The sequence below is a fragment of the Astatotilapia calliptera genome, chromosome 3, assembly GCF_900246225.1.
Source record: "Astatotilapia calliptera chromosome 3, fAstCal1.2, whole genome shotgun sequence".
NCBI lineage: Eukaryota > Metazoa > Chordata > Actinopteri > Cichliformes > Cichlidae > Astatotilapia > Astatotilapia calliptera.
Genome location: NC_039304.1, coordinates 23,342,834 through 23,369,801, shown reverse-complemented (window position 1 = coordinate 23,369,801; position 26,968 = coordinate 23,342,834). Strand labels below are relative to the sequence as shown.

The following is a 26,968-nucleotide window of genomic DNA, read 5'->3' as shown; positions in this document are numbered from 1 at the left end:
GTTTTAATCACAGTGTTCATGCCGTAAATCTTTTAGCTGTCACAGTCTGACTCTTCCTCATTTTATAACTCGAGTGGCTTTTAATTAGTCTCGTGTTTCTAAAACCGCGTGTTTAGTTGGGTTTGATTTTTCTTTGGGATTAAAAGAATCTTCAGCTTCTTACTGATTGAATAATTAGAAACCTTCAGATATATCAGTATAAAGGAATGTTCAGGGCCAGCTGTAGACACGATAACTGGCGCCTGATATCCGTCATGGCCACCTCGTAGCTCAGGGCCTGCAAAACAAGCTTCGCCCCACAAGATTTAACTGGATAGAAAGATGAACATTCTCATATAAAACTCTGTGAAGTGCCAGGAGGCTTACTCTCTTTTGGGAAGCCGACCACAGCTCCAGGCTAGATCCAAGCTAAATTTGAGGTTGAATTTATGAAAGTAAATTCTTACTGTTCCATTTGAACTAATATACGAGTCACATTATGACTGAGGGAGATGAGTGTAAAACACTGAGTTCATTATTTTCTCAGTTCAGTTCAGTTCAATGTTTTTTATATAGCACCAAATCACAACAACACTCGCCTGAAGGTGCTAAACATTATCAGCTAAAGATCTTAAAATAATGAGTCATGTGGAATAAAAACCCACGTGAAACAAGAAACTATTCTTCCCAGACTGTCTCGCCTAAGCATTTATCCTCCCTCGCACATTTTCTCATCCATTATTCTGTAATGTTGCCTAAAGTTTAGTAAAATTATAATGCATGGGAAAAACAGGAGTTGTGTCACTCTTGTGAGCAATCATATTTTACTGTAAGTCTTATTAGTAATATGAGTGTTTTCCCCATAGAGGCTGTGAGGGAAGCAGGGAGGGTCACAGATTGTCTTTAAACTGCATGCAAAGCGAGGAAAACTAGCTCGCCACAGAGTGAGAAACTGTACAGGACATGTAAATTCCAAAAAACAAAGCTTCAGATGATGGTTCTGCTTCAAATGGTGTAAAAAAGCACGTGTGAGACCAATGATTTTAAAATAGATATTCACAGAGAATTGAATATGAGTACACACACACAGTCACTGTATTCATATAAAAATAACTTTATTTAAATCCATCCGAGAATGAACTTTATATAAAATCTTCAAAACTGTGAACAGTCCCAGTATCCATCTGTACACAACAGAACAGATGCACAAAGACACACAACTTTAATCACAACATGTCTGCTCTACTCTTTTATAAGCGCTGATATTTTGTTGCATTTCCATGAGAAACAAGGAGAATGGGAGCTAGCTGTGTCGTTTACCAGAGGTAGATCAAATGTACATGATGAAATTATCACTGATAACTGCAACAAAAATTTAAATCAGAATCTGTTTGTATCTTTATTTTGTAACTTAAAATGAAAAAATATAGACACTTCTAGTTTTCCTTACATAAACCGGAGCTCTGTATCAGCTTAAGAAATGCATTGACTCTGTCGTAGAGATCTGCCCACCAGCCAATTTCAAGCTAAATTTGATAAATTAGTTTAAAAACATAAAGTCTCATGTGAAAATCAGTTACATGATGTCATCCAGGACAGCCTTTGTAAGTAAACACTTTCTCCACATCAGTGTCACGATAACCGACCTGTTTTGATTCAGACTTGCATTAAACTGATTTGGTAAACATGAAGAAACAAAAAGTCCTGAATGTGGTTTCCAAACTTTATGGTTACATCAAATCCTGTTGATGTTTTTACAATCTTCTGCATCTCCAAGATCCACACTGATAGAAAAATCTTTTTCCAACACACTGAGCTGGAAATGTCCAATAAAACTTTATAAATAAAGCAGCAAATCGATTTCAGGGAGGACTTCCTCTTTTAATTTGTCCATCACTAGTAGCTTTTAGGAAGAATTACTTTGTCCTTAACTAGTAAGGTGTAAAACTTTAATAAGTTAGAATTTTAAGTCTTCAAGTTAATACAAATCCATAAAAATAAATATGATCTTCATCCTTCTACATCTTGAGCAAAGGAGGTTTTCTTCAGTCTTGCATTAAAGGGACTAGGAAGTCCTTAAATCCTTAAATGTTCTTTTTCTTTGAAAATGAGCTCGATAAATAAAATCCACTGGCTTTATGATGACCTCAGTGCTGCTTGGCCCGAGTGTCTCCCAGTGGCTGCTGGTTTAAATTTTCCACTTGACTGTGAAGATCCAGAAAAGATAAATCTCAAATGGTCTCAGCTCCATTAACACCAACGTTCGCAAGGCACCTGGAATAGTTATACTTGGCTTTGGGTCGTTTTGCCTTCTGAAAGCTTCTGTTGAAAGAAATTGAATAATGAGTCAGTCTAAAAGGAAGCAACAACATGTTTGTGTTTTATTTGTTTCTTACTTACATTTAATTTCTGATGAAGGCAGCGAGAGAAACACGCAGAAAAAGCGACGACAACCAGAACCGACATGAAGGTGATGACAACGGCGACCACAGAGACCCTGGATCGACCTGCTGACGTAGACGAGAAATAAACAAGGTTACCACAAATGGACAAAAAAATGTCACCCAAACACAAGTGACACAGAGAAAATTTGACTTCTCACCGTTTGTTGGAGTCGCGTCCTGAGGATCTGGAGTTTGGAAGTGCAATGGCGTCTCCGTTGTGGAGGTTTTAGCAAAATTTGGATCTAAAAAGACCATAAACACTAGAGTTATAATAAGCTGATAAAATGAGACTGAAAGTTTGGAAATGAGTTAAAATAATACACAAAGCATGATTCCAAGTCTGAAAGTTCAGTTTGGATTGAACAAATCTTCTGACCGACTACAAGTTCAACAACAGCAGCTTTCACTCTGCTCTGCAGCTTGGGGATGAAACATCTGTATCTGCCGTTGTCTTCCTCCGACACGTTCAGGATCTTCAGTGAAATGTTCCCGTGTTTCATGTCGTCCATGAACAGCTCCGTCCTCCTGAAGTACGAGGCCATCTTCATGTCGGGAACCTCCTGCCTGTCCCTGTACAGGTGAACGTACTCCACTCGGCTCAGCCGGTCCGACGGGTTGGGCTTCAGGTCGGGTTTGGACCACTCCACCGTCATACCCTGGACATCGAACATGGGCTCCAGGTGACACGGCAGGATGACATCATCACCCGGAGCAGAGATGATTGGAAGATTTGACCCAATCACCAGAACCTCACCTGGAAATATGGAAAATTAAACCTCCCGAATTCCCACAGACCCCTGTATAGTTACACCGTGAAGACCTGAAGATCATTAACAGCCCCATGAGTCTTTGTGCTGTTACCGCAGAAGTGTTTCTGGGACCAAATTAAACGAAACAACTACTCCTCAGTATATTTGGTAAAAAGAACTGTTTAATCCTTCAGTTTAAATGAAGTAGTGACATATCTGTGAAGGTTTTCAGCCATCCAGATTATCGTAGTCTCAAGCCCTTGCGTTAAAGGCTGCCAGAATTATTTTTCCTGTTTTATGTTCATGCAGATGCTTTAACTCTTATTTGAAACACCTGAAACATCCTGGTCACACTGTGGCACTTTGGCTCTTAATAAACCATGTTGGTAGGGTGGAGAAGACCTCTTCGAAGAACCAAAACCATTCCTACTGTCTTCAACTCAAGCGTTTATGTAAGGAACGTTTGGATTCGGGGAATAAACAAAGTCATGTTATTTTTGTTATGTAACATGCAATTTGTTTTTGTTTTTTTTAAATATGTGATTTTTTTTTATAAAGAGAGAATGCTGATTTCTGTTGGACTGAAATATCTCATCGTCTTGGTTGGATTACCATCTAATATTTATGTCCCACCCCCAAGGATGAACTGTTGCCTGTAACTTTGTAATGAGATTAAATCTGCCTTTTAAACAGTAAATATTTTAATTTCATTAATGTATCACTTTCATTGGATTATACTTGGATTGAGCTTTATTTAAATGTTCATTATGTCTGTGTAAGTTGTCAGTCATCCATGTTCACATATTGGACAGAGAGGACAGATGGTTTGAAAGAGGAGTGAAAGACGTCATCTATGTCCACTGTGAGCGACTGTCTTTGAACAGAGGCGGTGGTTTACGACACCAACTGTCTGCCATCTATAATCCAGTTTTGAGATCCTCCCCAGACACCTTAACGCCCACTCACATCTTGCACCAGTCGATTTCAATGGATCACATGATAGGATGAGGCAAGGTCTCACAGCGGTTTCACCCGAAACATCTGGTGATAATTGTTTTGAAGGAAGGAGGGTTCAGGGCTTAAGCAATCAGCATCATGGGCTCATCCGGTTAGAATAAGAATAAGCAGCCATCTAATTCAGAATTATTCTCAGGGTTCTCCTTTTATTCTCAAATAAATAAGGCAAAGAAGGGAGGAAACAAAGACACACATGGACTGCCACAGCTCAGCTGCCGCCCCGTGTGGAAGTGAAGAAAGAGTGAGCCAAAAGTGAATGCAGTCCTTATATAATGTGTGACATATAATGTGTGACAGGTGAGTGCAATCGAGGACAAGCACCACACCCAATCAAAGGTGAGAGAACTAAACAAGGTGCATCTGGTGAAGTGAGTGGGTGTGCTGGGATTTGCCAAAGGGTGGGTCTCTACAACAGCCGCCCCCATATTTTCTAGAGAGAAATATGTTGATATGGTCAGGATCGATCTTCGTCAGGAAGCGGGGGCAGGGGGATCAGACAGGAGACAGGGCGGATATAGGTTTTATCCTGTACTAAGACCTCCACAGTTCTGATGCGGTCATCTGGGCTTTTCAGCAAGCGTGTCACTCTCCCTACAGGCCAAAGGGCACGTGGAAGGTGTGAATCCATAATCATGACAACAGAGTTCTATGTGAGATCTGGGTTCTCCTTCTGCCATTTGGGTCTTCTTTGGAGGGATAGTAGATAGTCTTTTATGAAGTGCCGCCAGAAGTGATCTGCCAATATTTGTGCATGTCGCCATCGTCGTCGACCTAGGAGGTCAGAATCAGAATAGGATACTAAGGGAAGTGACGAATCATGTCGGCCCATAAGGAGAAGGTTTGGGGTTATGGGGTCAATATCCGCAATGTCTGAGGATACATAGCCTAGGGGTTTTGAGTTAAGAATGCCTTCAACCTCAATTAGGACTGTTCTTAAGACCTCTTCAGTGAACATTTGGGCACCAATGGTTCTCTTCAGAGCATTCTTCACAGAACGTATCTCCCTCTCCCAGGCTCCACCGAAATGGGGTGCATGCGGGGGATTGAATTTGAAATGGATTCTTTTAGTCATCAGGACCGGCTGTAGAGTCGGAGCAAGGTTGTTAAAGGCTGCCCGTAGTTCCTTATCTCCTCCTTTGAAGTTAGTTCCTTGATCACATATGATTTCCAGGGGTGTTCCTCGTCGAGAAATGAATCGTTGGAGGGCCATGAGGAATGAGTCGGTATCCATGCTGTTTAGGAGGTCAAGATGTATGCACCGAGTGGTGAGACATTTGAATATTATTCCCCACCTTTTCTCCGATCTGCGGCCGGTCTTGACCTTGTATGGTCCAAAGCAGTCTATTCCTGTGGAGTAGAAAGGTGGTTTGAATAACCTAAGACGAGCAGCAGGCAAGTCTAACATTTTTGGAATGATGGGCTGTGCTCTCCATTTCTGACATGCAGCGCAGCTATACTGATGCCTGCGTACTGCTTCCCTTCCTCTGAGAATCCAGAATTTCCGACGTAGTTCAGCAAAAAGTCTTTCTGAACCAGCATGATGCAGTTTGTCATCATAATTTTTGTATGATCAGTTTGGTCACTGGATGCGCCGGATCAAGTACTATTGGGTGAATGACATTCAATTCCAAGTCTGGGCTTTGCCGTAATCGGCCTCCTACATGGATAAGTTCAGAATTCTTGCACAGCACTGGTGACAAACACAATAGACGGCTGTCGGATGAAAGGGGTTTGTCTGACTGCAAATGGGCCAAATCTTCACCGAAACTGTCCAGTTGTGCCTGACGAAGGATTTCTTGTTCTGCTGCAGAAGGAATGTTACCCTTTTGGTTGGAGAGTGAACGAGCCGTGAAATCCAATAGCTCTTGATAGGTTCTGAAGCTGGGTGTGTATCTATGGGAGGGTATACTGACAATACCAAAGAAGTAGGCTTTCTTTAACTCAGTCTGATCATCATCCGGATGGAGATCTGTAACTGTGGGCCAGTTATTCGAAGGTGCATGCAGAAACGAGGGACCCTCGGTCCACCTGTTTGGGCTAAGGAACTCTTTCAGGGATTTACCTCTCGTAACATCATCAGCAGGATTTGTGGCTGAATTGATGTATCTCCAGTCTTGGCTGTTTGTGAGGTTTTGAATTTCTGAGATTCTGGCTCCTACGAATACCTTGAAACGACAGGAATCTGACTGAAGCCAGTGAAGTACAGTTGTTCCATCCAGGATCCAGGAGATTTTTATTTTTTTTCTCCCCCCCTTTCTCACTGTCCCTCTCCCCTTCTGTTTTTCCTTTCCTTCCTCTTTCTTTCTCCCTTTCCTATCCCTCACTCATGTCTGTCCCGTCTGTAACATCTGAAAATAAAATATAATAAATAATAAAAACAAAGATCGATCAAATGGACCAATACGGCAATGCCACGATGATCCATTTGGCAAAGTAAATCCATTGGGTATCCTTGTTGGTCTTCAGACAACAATTCTGATGGCTAAAGAACCAAATGGGACAGGCGAAAAAAAAAAAAAAAAAAAAAGACAAACGCCGTAGAGTTCAAAGAAACCATTTAAAAAATATATAATAATAATAATAATAATAATAATAATAATAAAGATAATAAAGCATTCACACTAATTACCATCAGATTCAAGCACATGATAATGAGTCAATGTACACAAAGAACAAAGAAATATAACCCCTGGTACAGCTGTAAAACGAAACCAATAATCTTCTGTTTATTTGGTGTAACATTTACATATACATTCTTATCTCAAGTTCATTGATCACATGTGTATAAATGAATTGTCTTACCAGAGACGGTGAGTCTGCAGCTGTTGTAGCCGTGGCCATAACCTGTGTCCACCTCACACAGGTACAGACCCGAGTCCTCAGTCCTGAGTCTGGACAGCTGGAGTCTGATTCGTCCTTCTCTGAGGCCGTCTTTGTCACTCTGGACTCGTCCTGAAAACTTTTTGTCCTGATCCTCTGAGAACTCGACACCATCAAAAAGATGATAAAAAGTCCAGTATTTATGGCCATTATTCAGGATACAGAAGACCTTCAGTGATGAGATGGACGTGTCTGGTTTGGTGGTGAACGTCCACTCCAGTGTGATGTTGTGGTTCTCCTCTGCCTGATAGGAGCTCTGTGTCACATCCACTACAAATGATCCTGTTGAGGAGACAGAGAGGAGCAGACACACTCACAACTTTATACAACATCAGAACTTTTTTTTCCTGACATGCTCCTGTCCATATTGTACATTACTGACATACATGTGAAATTTCAAACTAATTGAAAATCTTATTGTTTACTGAGGATACAAACTTGGTTTGACTATAATAAATCAACATTGAAACTGAGTACAAACAAAATTGATAATATTTGGGAATCCCACATATTTGACCAATAGAAAATAAATATATATATATACATAAATACATATACACACACATGTACACACGCACGCACACACATACACACACACGCAGTATTGTCCCATTAGACTTCCTTGAATTATATATTGTGTAAGTGTGGGGAAACACATACATTCTGCAAAGAAGAGCAATAAGGTTAATAAGTAAAACCACTTCAAGAGAACCAGCAAATCCACTTTTCCTCAAATGTAATATTCTTAAATTTAAAGACTTGGTTGACGTCAGAACTGCACAATGTACAAAGCAGCAAATAAATCTTTGTCCCACAACATTCAGAACTTGTTCCAAATAAGACCAAATACTCATGACCTGGTAGGAATGCTTATGTTAAGCATGACAGTAGCAAGGACTACATTAAAATATCCCAGCATTAAATTTGGTCCGCGAAATAAACCGTGCAGCTTGTGAATACAAAGCTGTGGAAGTATTGAGCTGCATTTCATTGCTTTCAATTCTTTGTAGGAAAATGTGAAATGGATGCAGTGGTTTATTGAAATGTCTGCTAACATTTATGGAAATACAGTAAATAAGATAAACACAGAGTCTGTGCTAATCCAATGAACTAGAACGTAATAGAAACGTTATTTACCTTTAACAAAATCCAAGTGAAGAATTGAAGTCCACAGTGGGACCACAAGGAAAGGCATGAAATCCATGATGTCATCTTCTTAACAATCTGTGGGGATCCAGATCTTCTTCTTCATTTTCACATTCAGGCTGCAGACAAAAATATAACTGTTACATCTCAACACACAGACATGCTGCATGTTCAGCAGCATGTCAGCCGCTACGATACTGACCAACTACTAATGTTAGCTGGTGGCTGCGAGCAACAACACCAACAACCAACAGAAATCTACCAAGTTCAAGAGTGAGGGGAATCCTGAGCAACACCTAAAAATCTCTAAAACGATTGAAAACTAAACTGAAATCAGGAAAATACAACACAGTGAGCAGCATGCAGAGGTAATTTACAGGAATATGCTTTAGAAATCCCCACAAAGCATCATAAATCTGTTTTTATTTATTCTGAACAGGAAAGTGTGGTCAAATCTGGCAAAATCAGACAAAAATCAAATGTTGCTGGATTAAAAAAAACTAAGTTTTTCTTTTCTAAATGAAATTCTGTGTAAAACTGACTGAACCTCTGTTACCTGGAAACATCATCACGGTTTTCCAGCAGAGAAGATTTTACCAACTGTGTTTGCAGGAGCAGCTGACGTCTTCATCTCTGATAAACAGCACATTAGTGGGAAAAGCTTAAACAAATGGTTGGAATTCAGTTGAATCCAGTGACGTCTGTATAGATATTTATCTCTAGGACAGAAAAGTCTGACCCCTCAGACTTCATTCAAAAATGTGGGTGTTTGATGGAGAGTTGCGGTTAGTGAGAGTTTGGAGACAGTTTGGAGGTTTATGAGAGTGAGGAGAGAAAGTCAGGAGAGAATGGAGCCAGCTACGAAGAGGAGGATGTCCTCCCCTGTGTGGGAACATCTTGATCTTATTCCTCCCAACAAGGTATGTAAATTTCTACAGAAGATGTATTTTCATAATACTGATGGTGCAATACAATTTGTGTTAAGCTGTCTTGACTTTTGTACAAGGTGAAGTGTTTGCTCTGTGCCAGGGAGCTGGGATATAACAACAACACCTCATCCATGCTTAGGCACTACAGAGCTTTGCGTGAGAATAAGGGGAACACCGATTGTGGAGCAAGACCAGGTGAGCCATCAAATGAAATGATAATATAGCATGCTGTAATGTTACTAAATGATATAACAATATTATACAACTGTAATAAGTTACGTGTGTGATATTTATATTTGTGCTTTGTCTTTATTGTCTTTCCTCAGGAGAACAATCTCCAATAGATGAAGACCTGGTCAGCATGGTGATGAAGGACTCCCAGCTATTTAGCATTGTGGAGGACAAAGGATTCAAAAGATTTGTTAAATCATTAAATCCTAGCTATGTTCTTCCCACTAAAAGGTCATAAAAGCAGTGAAAATTGAGTTTTTACACAATAAAATATGGGCAGGACTGAGGCTCAGTGTGTAGCTGTCCATACCTCAACGTTACAAAAGCACAACCACTGTCCACACCCAACCACACCTCACCTCACAGTAAATGATCATTTTCCATACTGCCACTATAAATATACACAGTATTCTGCCATCACTACAATATACATGTTTTACACACTCCTTTTGTTGTTGACATTTACAGGCTGTGTGCAAAAGGCCACACTCTTCAAATTCATGCCAACTAATATTTTTACGTCCAGTAGGTGTCCTGCTAGAGCAAATGAAGCTTCAAGAAGCTTTGCACTGGGGTGAACCAATTGGATGAAAAGCTTCAGTGCTTCATGAAGCTTCATCTGCCAATCACTAGCAGAGACTGACGGGGTGACTCGGACTTCCTCCGCTCCTAAACGCGACTGCTGAGTGGCTGTCAGGGAGACGATCTTATTAAGACGTCATGCGTAATTTTGGGGCGTGTCATTGGTCGCCATGAGGACACAACAAAAACATTCCCAGATCTCTTTTGGTTTATCCAGTTGCTAAAGTCCCACACCTCCTGTTTGTGGCTCTGGGACTGAGGTTTACTGGGTTTGTGCCCCGTGTCATGAAACAGAATAACTGAAGCTGTGTTGTAATCACCAGTGACATAGTAGCGTGTAGTGTAGTCTAAGAGAGTTAGAAAACAGCTTAATGAATTTCCTCAAAATTGATGTGGACAAATACCGCAACTCCATTGTTACTCCAGGTCCCAAATCGCTGCACAGTGCATGCCTCAGCAAAAGAAAATAATCCCAAGATGGAGAATTAAATGTGCAGTTGTATCACACACTGTTGATGACGACTGTGCGCTGTTATCTTTGTACCAGTTGCCAGAGTAAAGAGGGAGCCCAGGTAATGTTCCCTCTAATTTTTCATGTATCTGAGCGAATACACAAGCTCCCTGAGCGGTCCCTAGGACCACTGTGAGCAACAGCAGACGTGTGCACTGTGGTCACGCCAGCATCAAATCCATCCAGGTTGCACGGTTTATTGAAATAATCAAATTACAGCATTTACATTTATGTTAGACTACTTTTAATTAACTGCTTTAGCCCACTTACAATGAAAATTAAAAAAAATCTTGTTCATGACCTGTGTAGTATGTTAACACTGTTGGAAGTAAAAATAACTTGAACTCCAATTTTGAAAACACGTGTTTAAAAAATAAAACGTATTTAAAAAAAACAAAAACAAAAAACTGTCATATGCTGTAGGAGTGTCTGAAACTGCAGTTCACTGAACAAAAGTTCAGTGAACTTTTGTGCTGTCGCTCCTGCGTCGACCTTCTTCTCAGTTTTGGACTCATGCTCATGAGTTTTGCATTTGGGTCCTTATCTGCCTGCACAGAGCTAGTTCATGATAGAATCAGTGCAAAAAGGGCATAAACACAAAGCGCGGACCTGCCAAAACATCAGAATCAGTGAGATGTCGCCTTTCTCACCCGACGGCACGGACACGATCAGGGCTGAAAGCCAACAGCTTTCCAAAACTGAGTCCAGAAATATACAAAAACAGTTCAAAACAAAAAAATGCTGGAGTCCAAGGAGGCAGTGTCCATAGAGATCAGAAGGTCGACGCGGGAGCGACAGCACAAAAGTTCACAGTTCAGCTGTTCCTGGGTGGAAGACGGTGGTGACTCCACATCTCGTTGGCATTCAGATAAAGAGCTTTGTAGTCTTAAAAACTCAATGCACTAAAGCACTAAAACATCTTTGTGTAATAAACTTCATATTAAACCTTTGGGGTCCAGGGTCCAAAACAAAATATCCATCAAGGGCACAGGAGCACAGGGAACAGTCCAAAACCAAATGTCCACCAACAAGACAGGAGCTCAAGGAACAGTTCATTATACGCTATTATAAGTTCAGGGGGTTGGCCCCCGGGGGCCGATGGCTCAATAGCTCATAATTGGTGTTCTGTAAATATATTGAAGGTCTTCACCCTCTCCACCAGAATCCCGCTGATGTATAATTGGGGATCCTGGTGAAGAGCGTGTACAAGAGTGGACTGAGCACACAGCCTTGGGGAGTCGCTGTGCTCACCATCTTTGTACCTGATGTCATTGTACCAACTCTGACTGACTGAGGTCTGCCTGTAAGGAAGTCAAGTCAAGTCAAGTCAAGAAAGCCTACAGTGGCTTGCAAAAGTATTCGGCCCCCTTTAACTTTTCCACATTTTGTCACATTACAGCCACAAACATGAATCAATTTTATTGGAATTCCACATGAAAGACCAACACAAAGTGGTGCACACGTGAGAAGTGGAACAAAAATCATACATGATTCCAAACATTTTTTACAAATAAATAACTGCAAAGTGGGGTGTGCGTAATTATTCAGCCCCCTGAGTCAATACTTTGAAGAACCACCTTTTGCTGCAATTACAGCTGCCAGTCTTTTGGGGTATGTCTCTACCAGCTTTGCACATCTAGAGACTGAAATCCTTGCCCATTCTCATCAGAAGCTGAAGTTCATTCAGTAAACAGATGTGACAGAACAGCTGGATGTCTGTCAGTAATCAGCAGCTGATGTGAAACGTGAAGAAAAAAAAACTTAAATTATAAATAAAATAAAAAAAATGAATTAATACAGACAGCATGAACATCTCTTCAATTTGTTATGAATACACTGTTACCATAAAACAATCTACCGCACAAAATATAAACCATTTAGAAATCATAATAAAAATCAAAGTTGGTGGAAGCAGGTCTTGATTTAGGAGATTGCTGCCATCTACTGGCTGATCTGCAGTTATGCTGCTTGATGAGACCCCTGAAGTTCTCAGAACATTTTATGTGCTGTCCAGTATCTGCTGCACCACCCATGGGAAGTATTTCAAGCATCAGTGACTTCAAAGTTTGTCTCCTTCAGTCTCACAGAAACATAAAGGATCAACTAATTTAATTACTTTATATTAACAAGGTTAAATATATTGCATAGTTTAGAATATAACATATATTTAAACACTGTAGTGCAAAAAAAACATATTCACCAATAGGGCTGCCACAATTAGTCGACTATTAAAAATGTCGACAACTAATTTAATTGTCGACATGTCATTTGAAGCTTTGTAAAATCCTGAAAGACGCAAGAATAAGTAGTAGGATTTAAGAGTGTAATAACCAACTGAAACAGAAGAGGGCAGCACTGCATGTCCAGGGATGCCAGCTGTTAAATCCCAAAGAAGAAGAAGAAGCAGCATCTGGTTTCATACCTGTGTCCAAATTTAGCGGCCTGGGTCGCTCAGACCCAGGGTCCCTGACAGAGACAATCTGAAAATTTCATTAAAAGCTTAATAATAGTGATGGCCCGCTTGAAGCTGAAGCTCCGGTGCGTGTGTCAAAAAAATCAACACACTGCTTCAGAAGCACTGTGTCGAAGCTTGATTCGTTTGGCCAGAGTCACGTGATCAGTGACGTCTGAAGCTTCATTTAGAACCTAACTGCTTCGGTATCTGATTCAATGGTTTATAAGGAAGCGAATCATTCGTGGGATTTGTGGTGTTTTGATGGTGACAGATAGCGAACCACTGATCATTCTACTGAGAGATTTTGAGCCAGCGAGGAATAGAAGAGGTTCTGTTGTGTGGGAGTATTTTGAGTTGATTTTTGTCAATCGGGTGGGTTTTCCAGCTTTGTGTTCTGGCCGTTTGCTTTTGTTTTGTGCGTGTTTATTATATCTGAAAACGGGAAAAAGGTAAAATGTCAAAAATCTGCTTCCATAATATAAATATCATTAAATAACTTTAGAAAACTTCCATTTGACTGTTTACATGTAATGTTGTAAAAAAAAATATTTTATTGTTTAATTAATCTGAAAATGTTAGTCTGCCAAATGTGCAGCAACTGAATGTATTTATTCTCTTTAGCTGATAGTTTGTGGGGCCCAGGTAGACTGTATAACTGCATCTCTACCAGTTTCTCTGCACTCCAGCCTCCTCTGTGCCATGTGAAGGGATGTCCCTTAATGCAGGAGAAATTATCTCCACGAAAAGCAACAGGTTCGGCCATCGCACACTAGAACAAATTCGCCTCTTAAATAAAAATGAAAAAAGGTTACCTTAAATGCATCATGTTTTTAATTTGCAAGTTCATAAGCATTTTGATAAGCATCCTGAAACATTGCATAAACAAGCATAAGCAGAAACATTGTTTCAGTGACAAGATATAGGCGGCAATCACTTTTTGGCAGGCTTAAAATGGCATATTATGGGTATTAATGATCCTTTAAAAGTTATTCAGGATTTCTTAGAGACTGTTTGGGATATGATGTGCCACATATCATCCTTTTGGATGATACCCAACAAGTTTGAAGCCGAAATATTGTTTCAGTGACAAGTTATAGGCCACAATCACTTTTTGGTAGCGCTACAATGCCATGTTCTCAGTCGTTATTCTGCACAAACAAGAAAGAGTCATGGTGATACTGGCACAATAGGTCTTTATTGTTTTAACTACTATTCGACAGTCTTATAACAAATATGAACAACGAGAGTAGACATACTAAACCTGTGGGCATTAATTATTCCATCGTGATGCGTGTAGTCATTCGTGACTGCGCTACACACTGAAAGCAACCTTCTGATAAGCGTCATAATTCGGTTACAAGAAACGTTAAAGCTCCATAAATGCATACCTTTGCCTAATAACAAAGGCATAAATGTGTTTGGGTTTCCCCCCCCCCCCCCCCCCACGTTATATCAGTTGCACGGACGCTTTAAGCTTTAAGCAGCTGCGCGCGCTGCCGCGGACGGCAATCAGTTTCTGGCAGACAATCACTTTTTGGCACAACACCGGGAACGAGCTCACAAAGAGCACGCGCATTTTTTCCGGTCCGGAGCTGTAGGAGAAACACAAGTTAACTCAGAGACACAGACTGATGCAACAAAACCAGTAAGTAGGTGTACAGCTCACACTGTAGTGTGTAGCACACAGGAGTATTAGCTTATTACGTACACGTTGGTAAGCTGTCTTGTTGCAACTGACGAACTGAAACAAACGAGCGTGCTGTGTGTGCAACAGCGCGACAAACATTACCTGTCCTTTTATTAACTGCACATGTAGTGCTGGTCACAGCTGCTGGCTACCTGTGTAAGGCTGTCATGGGTCTGCAGCTCTGTCACCGTTTTAGGGAACATATTTAGTTTTAAAGTAAGTTTCCGGGCTTTTCCTGCCTTTCTGGAGGGATTATATTTCACTAAAAACGATCTAATATGCATGTCCACATAATTATGCATTATTATAATTATAATATATTAAAAACACACGCTGTATTTTAAAGAACATACATTAAGAAGCAGATTATATCAGATTTATATTTTAAATAAGACAAAATTTGGATTTTACAGTAGTGAAATTATTGTATCTCTACAGTTTTAAAAATGTAATAAGCTTTGCCCCTGCACAGAGTGGATAGTGAAACAAATGGAATCATCATAAATACATTATTTCATATTTATTACTTCCCCCTCCTCTTTGCTTTATTATTGTAGCTCTAGTAATAAATAACAATGTAAGGATTCTGGATCAGCACCATGATGCCCATAGTATATACAGTATTCTGAAGAAGGTCTAAAATGTCACTGTGTGTGCATGTGTGTGTTTTATTTAGATGGATTTTTAAAAAAAATATTACTCAGGATATAACATTGTGCAGACATGGCTGGTAAGGACATGAGGAGGAAACAGCAGGAGGTGTGTGAGGCTACTAAAGGCAGTGCTATAACATTTTTCTGTCATCATTTTATTATAGATTAAGTGCAAGAGTTGTTAGGTGTGGATAATTAGATTATAGTTTATTGCAATAGCAAGTTGTGCCTTGTTCTCACATAGACAGCAAGTGGAGAATGATATATGAAATGATGGGATGGAAGGAAGAAGAGAAGCAAAGAGTGATTCACAGGCAGAGCCTAAATTATTTCTCACAGTTTTTTGTTGCCTTATGGTTCCAAGCACTGTCACCAATCTTTGCATTTTGTTATTATCTCATGACACTTGTTTAATCAGCTACCATCTCTCCTATGGACTTTTTAATGTCTACAGTCTCAGATCAACACAGCCCTGCCCTCCAGCACTATCAGCAGCAACATTGTACCCATCAGGTAAAGCATCGGCTACGTTTGCTTTGCCTTGTTGCCCATATTAGATTCTTGATGAATGTGTGTTGTTGTTATTCAGCCTGGTTCAATGTGCCCCTTTTTAACTTTGAGCACCCGCCCCTTTAAACCTCTCTGCACAGCCCTGCCACACGGCAAAGGAAAATTGATAATAGTTAATTTGGCTGATTTGATTCATAAAATGTTATTAAACTGCAGCTCAGAGTAACGTTTAAAATATCCGCTTACCCTGAACCAGAGTCCACACGCTGAAAGCCGAGCACAGGATAGAAGTCCACAGGAACGAAGAGTCCTCAAAGAACGAGTTGTACACAGACATGGTGGATAAAGTACACAGTCTGAATGAACGAATGAAGGCTCCTCTCGATTGTGTTTCTGCCTCCTGCTCCCGAATATTCTCTCTGACACATTTTCTCTCCGCCGGTTGCTCAAATACTCTGTGTGTTTTGGAAATATGGGCGGATCTAAACTCCACCCCTCTCTGTGTTGATTGGCTTAAAATGACATAGCCAATACGCTTTTCCGGGTTAACTGGTATGCTTGGTGTTTCCTTGGCAATATTTGTTTACAGTTCTAGATTTTTCTTTTCTTTTTTTTTTTTTTAAATTGCGGTCAGCGATTTGTCATGTGATTTTTGTTTTCAGAAAAACATCTTTGTCATGACAGAGTGAATTGTTGTTAAATGTCACCTGACAACGAATGATTATAATAAAACAGTAAAAAAAGAAAAAAAAGTACATGTATATATAAGTATATATCAAAAGGAGGGATTTTCCAGACCAAAAAGGCTAGGCAGCGCCTGTATCACCTACGACAACTGAGGAAGTTCAGGGTCTCTCCAAAGATCCTCAGGCTTTTCTATACAGGAGCTGCTGCACATTCACCCAGTGTATATACTATATATATATATATATATATATATATATATATATATATATATATATATATATATATATATATATATATATATATATAATGTTCTTCCTCTACACCCCCCCCCCCCAAATTTTTGCACATATCGAGGAGCGTGTCCGGCTACATTTCACTGTGTGTTATACTTGTATAACTATGCATGTGACAAATAAAGAACCTTGTACCTTGAACCTGGGATGTCACAACAATGAATCACCGGTTTACAAAGAGATTACAAATGTCTTGTTGCATTTCTTGTTTGGTTTGCGTAACTAATACTATGTGGAGGTAGAAAACGCAAAGTGTTTCTACAGACAAAAGCAAAACAGTGAATTCAAACAAAATAAGAAATTGGGGAAAATTAACAAACAATTAAAACAACACATATTTTGTAGTAAATACCAAGTAAAGGCTTGAAAAAACGTTTTATCACACCATCCGTTTTTTGAGGGAAAGAAAACAAACAAACAAACAAACAAAAGAATCTGCTGGCTGTAAATTGCTAATGCTACCCAGTCATATAAGTGTTAAGGCCAATATGTGACCTGTCTCCCACTGTGACACAAACTTCAATACAAGAGCAGTGAATTTAGGCCAAATGTGTATTTTTATTACAAACTAACCACAGCCTGTCCAGCTTAATTCAGTTTTTATACAAATAAATACGTTTACGTAAATATGTAACTGTTTTATGCACCGTACAAACAGTATAAATAGTTCCTGTTATTACTGTGCCCAACCTGCAGTATGTTCCCCAACCACCAGGGGGAGCTGGTGGAGCAGAGCTGAAAATGATTAACAGATTAAATGCCATGCTGAGGCTGTCATTTTTAGCATCTACATGGATGTTAAAATCACCCACAATAATTATTTTATCTGAGCTGAGAACTAAATCAGATATAAAGTCTGAGAAATCAGAGAGAAACTCTGTAAGGCCCAGGTGCACGATAGATGATAACAAGTAAGACTGGTTTCTGAGTTTCAACATCAGCAGCAGTACTCTTGGCAAAGTGTGTAGTTCTTGGGACCAAACCTGTTGCTGCTGGGATGTTGTTCAACGTCACATTCTTTGTGGGGTACCAAAATATGGAGATGGAGAAGTCCATCCCACTGCTGCTTTATCTATCTCCAGTCCAGTGTCATCTTCTGTTTCTTTTCTACCTACCAAAAGTTAACCCACTGATTAAAATGTTATCCAAGTGTGAGTGTGCGAGTTGGAAAAAGACAAGGACAAAAGACAAAGGGGGCGCACACAAGTCAAAACATAAATGAAGAGTTCACAGAGTAGGCCAGAAATGGGACAAGATCTAGGGCCAGTGACAGAGGCCTCTGCCCCGAGATGTGAGGGCTGGCTGGGAGGCTAGCATCGGAGACCCTCAAATGGCTCTACTGGACACCAGCACACCTCAGGCATTATGAACGATGGCGGGACAACTCTCTCGACTCTCAGTCATGTGGAATAAAAACCCACGTGAAACAAGAAACTATTCTTCCCAGACTGTCTCGCCTAAGCATTTATCCTCCCTCGCACATTTTCTCATCCATTATTCTGTAATGTTGCCTAAAGTTAAGTAAAATTATAATGCATGGGAAAAACAGGAGTAGTGTCACTCTTGTGAGCAATCATATTTTACTGTAAGTCTTATTAGTAATATGAGTGTTTTCCCCATAGAGGCTGTGAGGGAAGCAGGGAGGGTCACAGATTGTCTTTAAACTGCATGCAAAGCGAGGAAAACTAGCTCGCCACAGAGCGAGAAACTGTACAGGACATGTAAATACCAAAAAACAAGGCTTCAGATGATGGTTCTGCTTCAAATGGTGTAAAAAAGCACGTGTGAGACCAATGATTTTAAAATAGATATTCACTGAGAGTAGAGAATTGAATATGAGTACACACACACAGTCACTGTATTCATATAAAAAATAACTTTATTTAAATCCATCCGAGAATGAACTTTATATAAAATCTTCAAAACTGTGAACAGTCCCAGTATCCATCTGTACACAACAGAACAGATGCACAAAGAACACAAAGACACACAACTTTAATTCAGTGCAGCAGCAGTGGCTCTTTCAGTCTGTGAAACACACAAGACAACAGTGGTAATGAAATATGACCAGTTTGATGAGGCGTGCAACACTTTTAATTAGAACTGGAACATTTGTACAAAGTTTCTACACAAAAGCAAAAGAAAATGAAAGTCAAGCCTTAACGACAAATGAGCTGAAATAAATGTAAGGTGCAGTTAATAAAGTGCTAAAGCAGGGAACGAAAAAACACAAATTAAAGTAAGCAAAAATAATAAAAGGCAGATAAAGGCCTTTTTTTGTAAATATTCACCTACCCAGCAAACATTTTGATGTTGAATAACTTGTTTTTTGTTTTTTATCCTGGTTAGAAAAAAATGTTCCAAACTTAAATTTGAACTAAGTTGTAGACATTACAGACATAATTTTGATCTACTCTTTAACATCGCCTAGATAAGGGGAGTCAAACATAAGGCCCAGGGTCCAGAATCGGCCCAACAAAGACTCCATTCTGACCTGTTCCAGTCTGTTCCTTAAGATCAAAGTTGGCTGTATGTGGCCCTCGATCTAAAATGCACATCCGTGGCCTGGATGTTGTTGCTTTCTACGATAAGAAATTTTGTGTCCTAAAATTGTGTTCTACTCTTCCTTAATCAATTATAACAAAACAAAATATACAAAAAGAAAAAATTGGTCCAATGAAGCCTAAAACATGAATTGAACACACAAACTTCTGAGTTGACTGAAACAATCGTACTATGGTCAGTTTTGACCTGAGAGAGGCTCTCAGGATGTTTGCTGGGTATGTTTGAGCTTATAATGCAGAGCGCAGGTACATGGAGCTACATTGTGACTCTTAATACAAAATAACCGCTATAAACTATAAAAGCAGCAATAAACAACAAACAGCACAAACAACATCTTGGTGCCCTGCCTGCAGGCGTTTGGTGTTCAGGGAGTGGTTATAAGATTAGTCAGTGAAGGATCTGTCTGAGGTCATCAGTTAAAGAGGAATGAAATAACAGCTAGGCATTAGTCTCTCAGTCATCGTTAATTTTGAAAGTAAATTTTGATGTAGTTTTAGTCATTTCCAGTAAGCAGCTAAATCTTTGAGTCTAAAGTTGACTGTCTAACATATAAAGTGCTGCTTGTGTGAGAGTTGCCCCACACGGTTCACAAAGCGTCTGCTTTTCCTTGGCATCAACGTGTCCACATGTCTGCTCTACTCTTCTATAAGCGCTGATATTTTGTTGCATTTCCATGAGAAACAAGGAGAATGGGAGCTAGCTGTGTCGTTTACCAGAGGTAGGTCAAATGTACATGACGAAATTATCACTGATAACTGCAACAAAAATTTAAATCAGAATCTGTTTGTATCTTTATTTTGTAACTTAAAATTAAAAAATATAGACACTTCTAGTTTTCCTTACATAAACCGGAGCTCTGTATCAGCTTAAGAAATGCATTGACTCTGTCGTAGAGATCTGCCCACCAGCCAATTTCAAGCTAAATTTGATAAATTAGTTTAAAAACATAAAGTCTCATGTGAAAATCAGTTACATGATGTCATCCAGGACAGCCTTTGTAAGTAAACACTTTCTCCACATCAGTGTCACGATAACCGACCTGTTTTGATTCAGACTTGCATTAAACTGATTTGGTAAACATGAAGAAACAAAAAGTCTTGAATGTGGTTTCCAAACTTTATGGTTACATCAAATCCTGTTGATGTTTTTACAATCTTCTGCATCTCCAAGATCCACACTGATAGAAAAATCTTTTTCCAACACACTGAGCTGGAAATGTCCAATAAAACTTTATAAATAAAGCAGCAAATCGATTTCAGGGAGGACTTCCTCTTTTAATTTGTCCATCACTAGTAGCTTTTAGGAAGAATTACTTTGTCCTTAACCAGTAAGGTGTAAAACTTTAATAAGTTAGAATTTTAAGTCTTCAAGTTAATACAAATCCATAAAAATAAATATGATCTTCATCCTTCTACATCTTGAGCAGAGGAGGTTTTCTTCAGTCTTGCATTAAAGGGACTAGGAAGTCCTTAAATCCTTAAATGTTCTTTTTCTTTGAAAATGAGCTCGATAAATAAAATCCACTGGCTTTATGATGACCTCAGTGCTGCTTGGCCCGAGTGTCTCCCAGTGGCTGCTGGTTTAAATTTTCCACTTGACTGTGAAGATCCAGAAAAGATAAATCTCAAATGGTCTCGGCTCCATTAACACCAACGTTCGCAAGGCACCTGGAATAGTTATACTTGGCTTTGGGTCGTTTTGCCTTCTGAAAGCTTCTGTTGAAAGAAATTGAATAATGAGTCAGTCTAACAGGAAGCAACAACATGTTTGTGTTTTATTTGTTTCTTACTTACATTTAATTTCTGATGAAGGCAGCGAGAGAAACATGCAGAAAAAGCGACGACAACCAGAACCGACATGAAGGTGATGACAACGGCGACCACCGAGACCCTGGATCGACCTGCTGACGTAGACGAGAAATAAACAAGGTTACCACAAATGGACAAAAAAATGTCACCCAAACACAAGTGACACAGAGAAAATTTGACTTCTCACCGTTTGCTGGAGTCACGTCCTGAGGATCTGGAGTTTGGAAGTGCAATGGCGTCTCCGTCGTGGAGGTTTTAGCAAAATTTGGATCTAAAAAGACCATAAACACTAGAGTTATAATAAGCTGATAAAATGAGACTGAAAGTTTGGAAATGAGTTAAAATAATACACAAAGCATGATTCCAAGTCTGAAAGTTCAGTTTGGATTGAACAAATCTTCTGACCGACTATAAGTTCAACGATTGCAGACTTGACTCTGCTCCGCAGCTTGGGGATGAAACATCTGTATCTGCCGTTGTCTTCCTCCGACACGTTCAGGATCTTCAGTGAAATGTTCCCGTGTTTCATGTCGTCCATGAACAGCTCCGTCCTCCTGAAGTACGAGGCCATCTTCATGTCGGGAACCTCCTGCCTGTCCCTGTACAGGTGAACGTACTCCACTCGGCTCAGACGGTCCGACGGGTTGGGCTTCAGGTCGGGTTTGGACCACTCCACCGTCATACCCTGGACATCGAACATGGGCTCCAGGTGACACGGCAGGATGACATCATCACCCGGAGCAGCGATGATTGGAAGATTTGACCCAATCACCAGAACCTCACCTGGAAATATTGAAAATTAAACCTCCCGAATTCCCACAGACCCCTGTAGAGTTACACCGTGAAGACCTGAAGATCATTAACAGCCCCATGAGTCTTTGTGCTGTTACCGCAGAAGTGTTTCTGGGACCAAATTAAATGAAACAACTACTCCTCAGTATATTTGGTAAAAAGAACTGTTTAATCCTTCAGTTTAAATGAAGTAGTGACATATCTGTGAAGGTTTTCAGCCATCCAGATTATTGTAGTCTCAAGCCCTTGCGTTAAAGTCTGCCAGAATGATTTTTCCCGTTTTATGTTCATGCAGATGCTTTAACTCTTATTTGAAACACCTGGAACATCCTGGTCACACTGTGGCACTTTGGCTCTTAATAAACCATGTTGGTAGGGTGGCTCAGCGACTCACAGGACCACCTCGAAGCTGAAATACCTGCGACTTCCTGTCAGTATTTAGACCTGGAGAAGACCTCTTCGAAGAACCAAAACCATTCCTACTGTCTTCAACTCAAGCGTTTATGTAAGGAACGTTTGGATTCGGGGAATAAACAAAGTCATGTTCTTTTTGTTATGTAACATGCAATTTGTTTTTGTTTTTTTTAAATATGTGATTTTTTTTTATAAAGAGAGAATGCTGATTTCTGTTGGACTGAAATATCTCATCGTCTTGGTTGGATTACCATCTAATATTTATGTCCCACCCCCAAGGATGAACTGTTGCCTGTAACTTTGTAATGAGATTAAATGTGTCAGGCTCAGCTTTGTGTCTTTAATAAAGAGAAACGCTTTGCTGCCTTATAAACAGTAAATATTTTAATTTCATTAATGTATCACTTTCATTGGATTATACTTGGATTGAGCTTTATTTAAATGTTCATTATGTCTGTGTAAGTTGTCAGTCATCCATGTTCACATATTGGACAGAGAGGACAGATGGTTTGAAAGAGGAGTGAAAGACGCCATACTGTGAGCGACTGTCTTTGAACAGAGGCGGTGGTTTACGACACCAACTGTCTGCCATCTATAAGCCAGTTTTGAGATCCTCCCCAGACACCTTAACGCTCACTCACATCTTGCGTCAGTCGATTTCAATGGATCACGTGATAGGATGAGGCAAGGTCTCACAGCGGTTTCACCCGAAACATCTGGTGATAATGACCCACACTCTTTTTCACATCTTGGCTCATGTGATGAGGCACATGATAAATAGTGTGTCAACAACCCTCTTAAGGGAAAACTCCCACTATGGCTTAAAAAACCTGGGACTCCTGAGACAGCTTCATGAAACTTAAAGAAATCCAGTCTCTTTTCTTTCTAAGCGTAAGCTTTTTACTTTTTTTTTTTTTACATTTCTTTGTTGTTTTCTGGGTTTATTTTTCATTTATTTATTCCCCTTTTGAGCTCTTTTGGTATAAAATATAAGGTAAGATTTACATTTTGTATCTTAGCAATAAATGCTCAAAAACGTAAAAGATTTGAAGACATTTGAGATTAGAATGAATTTTTATCCTTAGTAAAACTATTTTGTTTTTATAAATATATGAAATCCCTCCGTTTAATTCTACAGGGAGGAATAAACAACATATTCATTATACATTGCTTAGTTTTAAATCTGCTTTTTGCCTTTAGAGAAGGCTCTTCACGAGAATTCAAATTCTGATCAATAAAACAATATTTTCCTTTTTTAAGGTTACCTGCTTACATTAAGCAATCTCTAATTACTTAGTGTAAGTTCCCTTTTCACGGTGAGTATAAAACTGTACAGATATACACTTCTGTAATAGCGGGCACAAACATTCATGGGACTGTGTCTAGATTTATAATTATGTATGATGCAGTTTCTGGTGTTTGTGTGGCAAAAACAATGCAACTATTAAGCTAAAGTGAAGCTATTAAGTGCTGAGGTTTAACCACTCGGTCCTGAAACTGTGCAGTGAAACACAGGACCAAACGTTGTCTCTTCACTGATAATATAAATACTGTCTTATTTTAAGTTGGATTCATTATAAAAATTGCTAAAGTAAGGGTGTATTGTCCATATATAAAACATTCAAAATAAACAGTGTGGTTTAGCTCGCCCTCCTTTCTTGATAGCATTTTTTGCAGGCACTGATCGTTACTTTTTAAATTCAGTGTAACAAATTTCAAAGTGTGGACATGTTACCGCGATGGCTGCTGAAGGTGACTCCTACACTTCTAGAAGACACTGTGTTCTATCAAGGGACATCAGATTAACTGGAAAAAGAAATCCACAACTTACTAAACTGTCCAATCAAACTGGAAAAGGTTTGAACAGAGTTTATAATGCAACCATAGACAAAAACATGAATCGTGAAAAGAAAAATATGAAAAAATTAGAATATTAATATTGTTTTTAAAAAATTAAGAATAATAGTTCAAACTCATTGAATTAGTTTTTTCAGGTAATATTTAATTTATACTATCATATCAGGTTGTGAGTGCTGTTATCATGTAGAGTGACCAATATTACCTACAACAGTGATTCATTAGTTGTAACTCTGATAAAGTCAAAGTAATAATAGACAAGACAAAGTCATCAACCCCTTGTTTAGAAACTTAGAGCAAGGACACTTGAATGCTAAATTTCCATTGGGAATATCAAAATCATAATTGCCAAAAAATTAAATATGATTACAACATATACAACTTAATATCAATAAAATATGAAAAAAGAAACCACAATACAAATCAAACATTCCTTCTCTGCCAAGATGAACTACCTGATTATGTAAAACAAAGGAGGGCTCCATAAGAGGCTACAGGTTAATCGTTTTAAAACAACTAACTATTAATGTGAATCTTCTGCAACCCAGCCAAGCATTTGATCATCATACTGGATAATTATTCATTCATTCATTATTTTTTAATTTATTCATTTTAATCCTGTCATTATTTACTTGTTTAGCTTCATTCTCCACCTGATATCCACTGTGATGAGATTAAGCTGAGCTCAGGGCTATACAAGAATAATAAGTACCTAGACTTTGCTTCATTCGTTCGGTTTAAAGTGTAAATATTTATTGGTTGTTGTTTGGGATTACACGTTTTTTAAATTTGAAACATATATTATTAATGTATGTATTCCAGTCCACTTAAATTTTTTTAATTAATAATTTTTGTAAATTGATTCGATTTCATTTAACGTTAAAAATAGAAATATATATTTACACACATACACTAGGTCACAGCACATTAGAGCCGCCCTGATTGGACGAAAATCACGTGATTCAGGTTTGAGCCTGAAACAAGATGGCGGCTCATTCCAAACTGTAAATTTCACAGCAACGACTGCGCGAAACGAGTCTCTGAAAACATTTCATGCGACAAACCGGATGTTTAGTTAATGTATACGTCATTATTTCAGATAACCAGATGTTGGTTTTCCCCGAATCGCCACAGTTATCGCGTCACCGGAAGTGTTGCTAAGCACGTGTGTAAACAGAACAAACATGGTTACTGTTTACATTGTGATAAACTCAGGGTTCTGCTTCGTGTGGCTTCAGTATCGGCCTTAAACCTTCACACACAGACATGACACTCACAGTTATAGACTGTTCGGTGGATCAAAATAAAATCACGAAAATAAACCGCTCGTTAGAGGAGAAGTTACCCGAGAATCATCACATTTAATATATTATTATGTAATGTCAAAGTAATTCGCTGAAAGCTGTCATCGCTTATAATACCACACGGCAAAGGAAAATTGATAATAGTTAATTTGGCTGATTTGATTCATAAAATGTTATTAAACTGCAGCTCAGAGTAACGTTTAAAATATCCGCTTACCCTGAACCAGAGTCCACACGCTGAAAGCCGAGCACAGGATAGAAGTCCACAGGAACGAAGAGTCCTCAAAGAACGAGTTGTACACAGACATGGTGGATAAAGTACACAGTCTGAATGAACGAATGAAGGCTCCTCTCGATTGTGTTTCTGCCTCCTGCTCCCGAATATTCTCTCTGACACATTTTCTCTCCGCCGGTTGCTCAAATACTCTCAGTGTGTTTTGGAAATATGGGCGGATCTAAACTCCACCCCTCTCTGTGTTGATTGGCTTAAAATGACATAGCCAATACGCTTTTCCGGGTTAACTGGTATGCTTGGTGTTTCCTTGGCAATATTTGTTTACAGTTCTAGATTTTTCTTTTCTTTTTTTAAATTGCCATTTGTCATGTGATTTTTGTTTTCAGAAAAACATCTTTGTCATGACAGATTGAATTGTTGTTAAATGTCACCTGACAACGAATGATTTTGTATATATTAAAACAGTAAAAAAAATAAATAAAGTACATGTATATATAAGTATATATCAAAAGGAGGGATGTCACAACAATGAATCACCGGTTTACAAAGAGATAACAAATGTCTTGTTGCATTTCTTGTTTGGTTTGCGTAACTATTACTATGTGGAGGTAGAAAACGCAAAGTGTTTCTACAGACAAAAGCAAAACAGTGAATTCAAACAAAATAAGAAATTGGGGAAAATTAACAAACAATTAAAACAACACATATTTTGTAGTAAATACCAAGTAAAGGCTTGAAAAAACGTTTTATCACACCATCCCTTTTTTGAGGGAAAGAAAACAAACAAACAAAAGAATCTGCTGGCTGTAAATTGCTAATGCTACCCAGTCATATAAGTGTTAAGGCCAATATGTGACCCGCCTCCCACTGTGACACAAACTTCAATACAAGAGCAGTGAATTTAGGCCAAATGTGTATTTTTATTAAAAAACTAACCACAGCCTGTCCAGCTTAATTCAGTTTTTATATAAATAAATACGTTTACATAAATATGTAACTGTTTTATGCACCGTACAAACAGTATAAATAGTTCCTGTTATTACTGTGCCCAACCGGCAGTATGTTCCCCAACCACCAGGGGGAGCTGGTGGAGCAGAGCTGATCTAGTGAGAAAAATCAGATATAAAGTCTGAAATCAGAGAAACTCTGTAGCCAGGTGAACGATAGATGATAACAGTAGACTGGTTCTGAGTTTCAACTGCAGCAGTACTCTTGGCAAGGTGTAGCTGGACCACCTGTG

General features: G+C 39.1%; 1 protein-coding gene across 6 annotated transcripts; it reads right to left on the bottom strand.

Annotated features, from left to right (window-relative positions):
• Positions 1–1,353: 1,353 nt before the first annotated feature.
• On the bottom strand, positions 1,354–25,973 carry LOC113018995 (myelin-oligodendrocyte glycoprotein-like). 6 transcript variants are annotated; one of them, XM_026162475.1, is made up of 6 exons: positions 16,020–16,211; positions 8,207–8,334; positions 6,992–7,351; positions 2,582–2,665; positions 2,380–2,486; positions 1,354–2,301 (listed from the first exon to the last, which is right to left on the bottom strand). In XM_026162475.1, exons 2-6 carry the CDS (start codon positions 8,271–8,273, stop codon positions 2,263–2,265), a joined length of 657 nt encoding a protein of 218 aa, XP_026018260.1. In that variant the 5' UTR covers positions 8,274–8,334; positions 16,020–16,211; the 3' UTR covers positions 1,354–2,262. The 6 variants fall into 6 exon arrangements, 4 of the variants coding, with proteins under 4 accessions (XP_026018260.1, XP_026018259.1, XP_026018257.1 ...); XM_026162474.1 differs by lacking the exons at positions 2,582–2,665; positions 6,992–7,351; positions 8,207–8,334; positions 16,020–16,211 and adding exons at positions 21,314–21,397; positions 21,532–21,909; positions 25,711–25,973; XR_003271901.1 differs by lacking the exon at positions 1,354–2,301 and having other exon boundaries at positions 2,449–2,486; positions 2,582–3,177; positions 16,020–16,206.
• Positions 25,974–26,968: the final 995 nt, after the last annotated feature.